Below are 9,789 nucleotides of genomic sequence, written 5' to 3' on the forward strand. Positions count from 1 at the left end.
ATGGCCAAAGGAGGGGTGGAACCTGGATCTCATGAGTCCAGGCCCAAAGTTCTGGCTACTACACCCCACTTGTGCTGACACTTCTTACTCTGACTCTGAACAAAAGAGAATAAACCCACAATGAGTCAATAATGAAGTAGAAGTAGACAAGCATTTTGCTCACAAAATCAGACAAGCTCTGAGTCAAAAGAGAGTTGAGTTGAAACAATGGGAAGGTGTGCTTCCTTTGTAATGTAAAAATATGTATTCAGCTCATGCTTTGTCTTAAGGAATTCTGTATCTCTGCAAAAAACACATTTTAAATCTGTTCGATTTCTGTAAATCCTAAGTGTTCCCTGTGTTATCTATTGTTCAGGCCTTCAATGGCTCTTGATAATTTCCTGATGCCTATAATGATTTCTCAGTGTTTCTGTATTTTCCTCACTGCCTTCCACACTTTGGAAAAAAAAACCTATAAAATCTATTTCTTTATTAATTTATTTATTTGCTGTATCACGTGACTTTTTTCTTACAGAGAACTCAAAGCTGCTTGCATCCTTCTCCTCCTCCTGTGCAGTTGAGAATTGGAAAGAGCAGTTTCATTTCAGTTTCAAAGGTTTGCAGGAGTAACCTGCCCTCTGGTGGCAAATGTCTGCATAGACACACCTTCTTTGCTTCTTCCAGGGATCTTTTTTTGCACCGCAGACAGGATGTCTTTCCCTGCACCTGGCTTTGTTCTCTGCATACTCCCTATGGCTGTGTTTGCATTCAGTCCAGGAACCTGAATCTGATCATCAGATATCAGATAATGCTTGTATAAAATCTCAGTTCTCAGCCTTTTAATGCCTCACCTTAAATTGCCAATCAACTCTGCTGTGAGAAACAGTGGAAGTTTAAGTGTCACCACCTGAATTCACCCAAGCGCACCCTCCAACTGGACGGGTCACCACTTTCCATGGAAAGGGGAGACACTTCTAGTTAAATCAGGCAAGGAAATAGTTCTTTTCAGTCAAGTGAGAGAAGTCTGCTTTCTGAAGGCTGCGTTCCTTCTCATGCTGCCAGTCCAGAGGATGTTATTTCCTTCCTCCTTGTGCATATCCTAAGCATTTTTTCCTCACTAATTGCTCTCTGGTGTTCAGCTCAGGCCTCAGTATAATAATGTACATCTTGGGGAGGAAGATGCAGCCCAGTAAGCCAGCACCAGAGGCCAAGATGGAGAAGATCTCCATAGCCACCATGTACTTGCCTTTGGTGCTCAGGTAGGTGGGCACAAAGGACACCCACACACTGCAGAAGACCAGCATGCTGAAGGTGATCAGCTTGGCTTCATTGAAGGTGTCAGGCAACTTCCTGGCAAGGAAAGCCATAGTGAAGCTAATGGTGGCCAGGAAGCCCATGCAGCCCAGGACCATGTAGAACATGAGCAGGGAACCTTCATTGCATTGAACAATGATGGTGTCAACCTTGAAGTGCATGTCCAACTCTGGGAAGGGGGGAGAAGTTGCCAGCCACACAGTGCAGATGCCCACTTGAATAAGAGAAGAGAAAACAATGACTGAAACTGACAGTCTTTTCCCCACCCATTTTCTTATGTTGTTTCCAGGCTTAGTGGCCATGAAGGCCAGCACGACCGTGATGGTCTTGGCTAACACACAGGATACAGCGATGGAGAAGATGATGCCAAAGACAGTTTGTCTCAGAAGGCAGGTCACCCTACTGGGCCTTCCAATGAACAAGAAGGAGCAAAGAAAGCAGAGCAGAAGAGAGCAGAGCAAGGTGCATGTGATGCTCCAGTTGTTGGCTTTGACGATGGGAGTGTTGTGGTGCTGAAGGAAGGTCCACCCCACCACCACTGAGATCACAGAAAGGAAGAGAGCCAAGCAGACCAGAACCACTCCGAGGGGCTCCTTGTAAGAAAGGTAGATTACTTCTTTGGGAATACATTGCTTCTGATTCTTGCTTGCATGCTGATCTTCAGGGCATTGCTCACATTGGTCCTCATCTGAAAGCAATGTGAAAATGCTTAGTAATTCAAGATTCGCAAACATTCCTTTCACTTAGCTAGAATCCATTAAGTGCAGCTCATGTAACAATCCCTCTTCCTTTAGCATCAGTGACACACGTTGTGTCAGCATTTCCTCTGCATAATCCTGCTGTTCCCACTCAACATATTCAGCTATTGAAGGATAAGATGACAGAATACCCGCAGTGAAACATCTTGTTTTTCATCTAAGAAACATGACAATCATTCCCTTACCCATCTGGATTGAAATCCTTCCTGGGGGGCAAATAATGCATTCATAGCAACACACTTCCTTCCCCTGCTGGACCAACCGGCTCTGGCCAGGATGACAACTCTCCACACAGGTGGACTGCGGCAGCATCTAAGGGAAAGCACAAAGAGGGAAATTGGGAAAGAAATGAGCTTGTTTCCCTTTTTGCCATAATTGTCTACCTTTCCTGTTCATGAGGACAGAATCAGATCTCAGAATTTGCATCAGAGCAGCAACTTCGGACAGAAACAATGGTACTGAGGCATCAGAATGGTCCAAGTCTGATCACAGACTTCAGGTGAAGATGCTCCTTGGCTTTATCAGTCACAGTTCCCCATTCACTCAGCTGGGCAATATTTAGTTTCTGCTCACTTTCCCTTTCCCTCCCACCCTGCTCTCTCTTTTGGTGGGGAGGAGGTGTAGGCATGGACCCAATCCCACTGTAACATAGGCAATTTAGATTTAACCTAAGGTATCAGGGAAGACACCCCATGCCATCAAATGCATTTAGCATCACCCTTAATTTTCAGGAACTGACACTTCTGGGTGTAAAAAGAGAAAAAATTAAGCAGCTATTTAGGTGAAAGTGTAATGCTAATGCAGAACTTGTGAGAACTGAATGATCACATTAGCCATATACATAGTTTAATGTCTCTTTGATATAATGTGAATGGACATTTGGAGCCAAAACCAAATCTGAGTGTTAAAACCTTGAAAGAGGATTGTACAAGTATGAAATGTCCATACAAAGCAGCTTTACATGGTGTGTTGCATTTAAAAAATAATTAAAAGCTAATAGAGGTTTGGTCACTTGAAATCTCAGTAAGATACACATTCGAATTCTTTTTTTTTAAAAAATTGTCACCAAAAAGAAAAAAAGCAGTCAGCCCTGTGATACTCCTTATGCTTCTGATATCTTAGGCCACTGGGAACTGACTTCAAATTATCAAATGGAAAATGACAGTGACAGTGACTATTTCTACCTGATGAAATTTGTGATTCCAAATAATAGCACTTCTGTTAATGATGAACTCTTTCCCAGCAGGGGCCTGGGGGTAAATAATTCCAATGTGTCTTCTCTGGAAAGATCTATTTGGGAAAGTGATCAGGTTGATGAGATCATATCCGAATGCCAGGTCCCCATTGTCATCAAAGAATATTTCTTCCCCAGCACTATTGTTGAATCGGATGTTTCTCAGAAACACATGAAGCTAAGAAGAAAGTGAAAAATCAGACAACACAGTCAGATGATGAGGAATGGCTTAATGTTGCATATATGCACAATGTGAGGAAAATATCAAGCAATATCAACTAGTGAAGCCAAAAACTACCCTGCATGTCTGTGGACAGTGCACTGTCCATTCAAGACCTATTTTCTCAGTGTTGCAGGAGAAAGGATCCTGCATGGACCCTCTAAAATCTGACATAGGCACCATCTAAATGAAGGTGTAGGAGCCTAATGTCCATCCTCTATCCTGAGAAGCAACACAGGTGGGCAAGAGGTGCCCCTGGACTGGGTGTTGGGCTGCCCTGGGGTAGAAACTGCCCTCTTTGCCTGTTTTAGAATGTCAAAAGGCACCATGGACAGAAGGTAGCACACCCATCATGCTGCAAAGCGAGCAAGACAAATCCTTGAGATTGTGGGTGGGATTATCAGATGCTATCACAGGACCACCAGGTGGGTTTGAGGACAAAGCTGAGTTTGTTGCAGTGCTCTATCATTTTTTTTTTTAAAGAATCCTTCTCATGTTCTTTTTTTAAATGGGATCAAGAGGTTACTGTTTGTGCTGTCAATGGGCTAATACTGCTTCATTTAAGAAAATGATGGTGGTCCATGTCTCAATACATTACATTATTTTTGTTCTACTCTCTAGATATAATAAGGGCATCTCAACCAAAGGAACCTACCTGTGCGGAGTTCCTTGACTTTCGAAAAATGAGTAAGGAGAGGTATGATGGAGGTTTATACACTCATGAAAGGTGCTGAATAGATGAAGATCACTTGCCTTCCTTTCTTACAATATACGTACTCACTCAGGGAATAGCATCAGTGAGCAAGAGATCTGAGACAAGCCATCCTCTTGTAGATGACTTGAAGGGGGACTAAAATAAATGTGTGGATGAGACATGGCCTATGGACTCTTTCCTTGCCTTGTTCCAGACACAGGGTGAGTGCTTCATTTTCTGTTCTGACCTCATAAATCACATGGGCTAACCTGTCTATGTTCTGCCCTTGATTTACCTGTGGTTGCACCTTTGTTTATTTGTGGTTAATTCTTCAATGGTATTTGAAGATGAATTGCGGATGGCCCGCTAGAAGTGCAGCTACCTGCCATGGCTGAGCTTCCCAAGGACCCTGCATTCTTCCATCTCGTTCTTTTTTGTGTTTGCTTCTGGACAGAGCCATGGCCTGGAGGGCATGCGCGACAACATAAACAGCATTGTGGATACTGTAACTTTGGCCAGACATTTCCATTTCAAACACAGTTCTGGGAAGGCTTCCCAACTTCTCCTTTCCAGTGCAGTTTTTTGTGTCTGGGAAATAGAGATTGTGTACTGGGAAGGAACATAAAAATGCAGTAACCCAGAATGGTCTGATTAAATGCAAGGTAGACTGGAAAGGATTTATCTTCTCCACAAATGCTTGAAATCCTGGTACCACATTTGTATGTGGTCTGAACAACAAGCTTCCATTGAAGGATTTTGTGGCAAATCCTCTCATAATTCCTAAAGCTGTGAGATCCCATTCAGCAGTAGTGATCCACACCCTTTCTGTAGGATGCTTGTAAACAAATTCTTTTATGTTTAAAGCCAGTCGTAAACCTTCCATAGATTCACTGTCTCCATGAACAAGAATCACATTGACTCCACTCAGTGTGAGTACTACATGAACTGGGCTCAGTTTTTGGTGAACCATTGCAAATGGTAAAAACAGGGTCACTCTTGAGATCATCTGAATCCAAGCAATGCAAATGTTGTTCTGCTGAAGACTTGGTCTCAGGGTTCGAAGGAAGATTTCTCCACTGTCATCATCAGAAACAATGAGGCCAATCCAGGTCCATCCAAAGTGCTTGAAGAGCTGAATGATCCCAGCATACTGTACATCTTCATTTGGGACCATATGGTAGAAAGAAGGGAATTGATTTTTGTCCCTCAGAGCTGGATTCAAGGAGCCATAGCTGAGCTAAGAGGGACAAAAGGACAGTTTCAGAACCATCCCTATATGGTTCAATATATCTATATCTATATTTACCTATAGTGGTATATAGATTACGCTTGACCAGAAAAGATTGATTGGTAACCAAAGGTTTCCAAGGTTAATATGATTACTTCATTCAATATAATCTTACAACAAAGTTTTCGGCCTTTGAGAAAACTGTCCAATCTCATCTCCTCTAGCATATTTTCCTGCCATTGTCTATTTGCAGGGTAGGTGTAGCTTCTAAGCAGGATATGGAAGAAATAAATCTCAAGGTTTTCATCACTGTCATGCTGCTTAGATCCTCCATGTTGCTGGTTCTTATTCCAGGTATTGATGCACTCTTGCCCATTTTAAAGTGTTCGTTCTAAACACATACCTGTGGCACCTTGTAGGTATTCAGGATGTGGGCCATCTGGATGGAGTTGTGGGAGATGAGTCCTCCTATGACAGCCATTAATTTATCTTCCCAGGCATCACTGTGATTGGAGTGATCCCTTAGCAAAGAGAAGAGAATATGCAGAGTGTTCTGACAGGATAGCCCTGTGTGAAAAGCGTTGTTGTAAATCCTGGATCCCAGTGTGGTATTAGGTAACAATTCAACATCCTTATTGATTTGAAGAATGGCAAAAATGAAAGCCAGGATGTTTTGGTAGGTTTTTGGTATAATGCTGCAATGAGATATTTATACAGCATTAAATGGAGTTGTTTCGGTTTGCTGTATGGTTATCCCATTTAACAAATGAGGACGATGCATGAATCAGATAGAAAGAACTGACTTTCCTACCAAGGATACAAGAACTAAGTCTTTGTAAAGGCCATGCAAATCTTGAACTAGCAGAGCTATGTGGAACTGGTGCTGAGGTGTGGAGACCTTAGCTACGGGAGACCTCAGTCTCCTTACAGGATGTCCATAATCCTCTGAGACAGGGGGGTGATAGACATCCTGATGGATTGTACCCTTATTGATTTTTCCATGAGAATACCTGCTCTACCAGTACCCCCAAGAAAACTCAAGCTTTTCTTAAATTAAGAGCAGCAGGTATTTCTGTTAATCAGGACTGATCTTCAAGTGTTGATAGCTTGGTCAGGGCTTAGGAAAGAAATTAAAAGCAAAAACAGACACAAGCTGGTTCTCAAATGTACCAATTTATTTTGCAAATCAGAACCACTGAGCCTAGTACAAACTTTTGCTGAGGGGGTGGGGGAGAGAGACACATGCATACACTTACTTAGCATCTATTGTAGAACGTGGATGTTTCATGAATTCTGGTGGAAGGATGTTGGCGAGTGACACAGATACAAATTCACTAATGGTAATATCATTTGAAGGATTATGCAAATGAGATTCACCTGTTGGTGCCCAGCTGTGCAGGGAGGAGTTCAAACTCTTGCCAGAAGCATAATGTAGCAACAGCAAAAGGAACATCAGATGGAGTCCTAATACATCTTGCACCAGTCCCCAACATGGCCTCTTCATGATCACCAAGGACCACAACAAAGAACATCAGTCTAGGGAGAACCTATAAAATAGTGTGAATACACAGAACTGTGTCTGCCTTAGATTGGGTGGAAGCAAGTTATGGATTCTTTATAGAGTGTGTATATCATATCACCTTAGAAATGAAGCTTTTGTTTTGGTATTTAATTGCATGGTAGTACCTGATTATCCATTGGGCTACCCAAGGCAACAGTAATTTGGTAAATTACAGGGCAGATCCTCTGCTTTGGCATCTCTCAAGGGTCTGTCACCTCAAGCATCTCAAGATGTCTGGGTGGTGCCCCTCTATAGCAGGAGTGAAGAACCTCATCAAGCCAGAGACTACATTCTATTTTGGAGATGCTCCTGGGGCCATATTGCAGTGGTGGGTGTGGCTAAAAGGAAAAGGAGGTGAGACCAAAGTATTAAAGAGACATCAGCACATTTCAGTTTAAAAGTCTTACCTCTAATAACTATGCCACAGAAGACACATCTCCACATTTTTGAAGGTGAGGGGGCTACAGAATTACCTAGAAACCACCAAATGGTCAGCAGTTGAGAGAAATGGGCCTTGAGTCATGGCAGCAGGGTGTGGCTCTGTGAAGAACCCCAGAGACCTGCATTTGGGACTCAGGCCTGAAGTTCTCAACATACAATCTACAGGGCATGTCCTGAGGTTCTCCACCTGCAACCTGTAGGGCATGACCTGCACATAAACTATACTGGAGAGAAGCAGTCTGAGGACTTGGTCTAACCTTCCAAATTTACAAGGATTGGCATAAGATCAGAAGAAAGAAATAGGACAGTGTTGGTCCACCTGCATCCCTATCCTGGTCAGATTCATCTGAAGATGCCTCCTACTGAGTCTGTCAGTCCTTCTCAGTCTATCTATCCCAGTAGTGTGTTTTGACTAGCACATGTGTTTTCATGTCCTGTCCCTGCCATCTCTGTCATGCAACTTAAGATCCTTTTCACTGAAGATGCAATACCACCCAGAGCTAGGTGTGTGTGAGGGAAACATTGGCGGGGAGGTTGGGAACTCCATCAGTTTCCCTGGCCTTGGCTCTGCAGACACTGGTCCAATTTGTGAGGGCCATGAATCCATGATTCTGGTGAGCACACCCAGCACTTGTTTAACATTCACCAGGAGTTGAGCCCCATGTGATTGTGTGTCCCTCTTCCACATCATGTCCAGCAACTTTCTGTTGCATGTAATGGGGCATGTAATGCAGAAGAAGGTTGCTGGTTGCACAACAGTTATTCTGCTAGTGATCCTGGACTTCCTCTCAGCTCAGGTCACTTTTAAGACACAGGAGGCAGGAGATGACTTGTGTGAATGTATGGATTCCATGGAGGGACGTATTCATGGAGCTTCATCACAGCCCTATCCAGAGCAATGTGCAGGTCAGGCAAACTCTCAGATCTTCTCTGAGCATTGAGCTATCAGTTGTAACAACACACACACTTTTAAGCATGTGCATTGAGAAGTGAAATGTAGCTATGAACATAAAATTTCCATGCAGACATTTAAAAAGTGTGTTTCTATGAAAAGAGAGGCTAGGAACTACCTCCTTGACCAGAAGTGGCATGCCTGCATGCACCAGTTGCTGAGGAGCTTGGGCAGGAGGAGGTCTTGCACCCATTCTGCTCAAGGGATCCTGTGGGCAGCTGATCTGCCACCATGTGTACAGAGTGCTGGACCAAATGGTCCTTCGGCCTGATCCAGCATGGCTTTTCTTATGCTCTTAGGTACAGCTTTCTAAGCATTATATGTGTATTTCAACAAAAGCCCAGGCCTAGGCATTCAAAAGTTGGTTACTCAGTCATGTGGGGATATACTCTATACATGCCCAGAGGAAACATGAGAAAAACCTTTCTCACAATACTCTATCCAGAATTTTCTTGGTGTTACATAAACAAATGGAGTACCTACCTTCAAGTACTACCTCACTTCACTCCTAATGAGTCCTCCCTATCTGACCATGGACAGGCTTTGCCCTACCTGATATAATAGAAACCTGCCAGTCAAACTATGGGTCCAAATGTCTTCTTTTCCCTGTATGTATCTTCTCAGCCATAAGTGTGCCAAAATACCAGCTGAGCAGGGAGCTACAAAAAGAAGATATTGGGGACTAAATACCCTAAATACTGGGACTTACAACCCATGGAAGAGATGCTGGAAAGGAAGTGGTTGTGGTGGGTCACACAGAAGATGGAAGAATCCTCTAGTACATGGCATTGGATTCTCTAGTGTAAGTAAACATTGCTATCATACCATTGAGGGCAGGGTTGTTTCCCCAACTCAGGTATGAGGACCCACCAACATTAGCAAGATGCTCTGTGCATGTCTCGCTGGAGCAAGAATAATGATCTGAATATCAATGTTAATCCCATAAAATTAGGATCGGGGAATATAAGCCATGGAGTTAAATTCTCTCACCGCCACATGGTATAAGGAGTTTTCATGAGGATACTGAGCATGAGTTCTTTGGAGTTATCCAGCCCCATGTGGAAAAGTATAGGGAGGTCTAGAGAGAAAGAGAAAAGGGTGACCACTTTCTTTTGGACTTGAAAATCAAATTCTCTGAACACCAAAAGACTCTCCATACATGCTGGAGCTCCAAAAGGTTTTATTACTGGTCAACAGTGCAATTTCAATGAGGTTTACATCCTAAGTAGTTCTTGGATCTGCTACAGATCTGATTAATAATTTCAGTATGAAACAGAACATGGAGATTTGCTATAAACAGTTCTTTGGTCAATATTGTCACACTAATCAGATAAGAATACAAAAAGGGATGGAGGTGTTACTTCTTGTTATTTATGGCCCCAGTTTTACAATTCCAAATGGTGCGTGT

General features: G+C 43.0%; 1 protein-coding gene across 1 annotated transcript; it reads right to left on the reverse strand.

The window, feature by feature from the left end:
- Positions 1-1,052: 1,052 nt before the first annotated feature.
- LOC123022446 (vomeronasal type-2 receptor 26-like) lies at positions 1,053-9,439 on the reverse strand. Its single transcript, XM_044428145.1, has 5 exons — positions 9,372-9,439; positions 5,831-5,948; positions 3,236-3,463; positions 2,237-2,363; positions 1,053-1,981 (listed from the first exon to the last, which is right to left on the reverse strand). Exons 1-5 carry the CDS (start codon positions 9,437-9,439, stop codon positions 1,053-1,055), a joined length of 1,470 nt encoding a protein of 489 aa, XP_044284080.1.
- Between the last annotated feature and the right edge of the window lie 350 nt (positions 9,440-9,789).

Source organism: Varanus komodoensis, unplaced genomic scaffold (genome assembly GCF_004798865.1).
Source record: "Varanus komodoensis strain SLA01 unplaced genomic scaffold, ASM479886v1 scaffold190, whole genome shotgun sequence".
Classification (NCBI taxonomy): domain Eukaryota; kingdom Metazoa; phylum Chordata; class Lepidosauria; order Squamata; family Varanidae; genus Varanus; species Varanus komodoensis.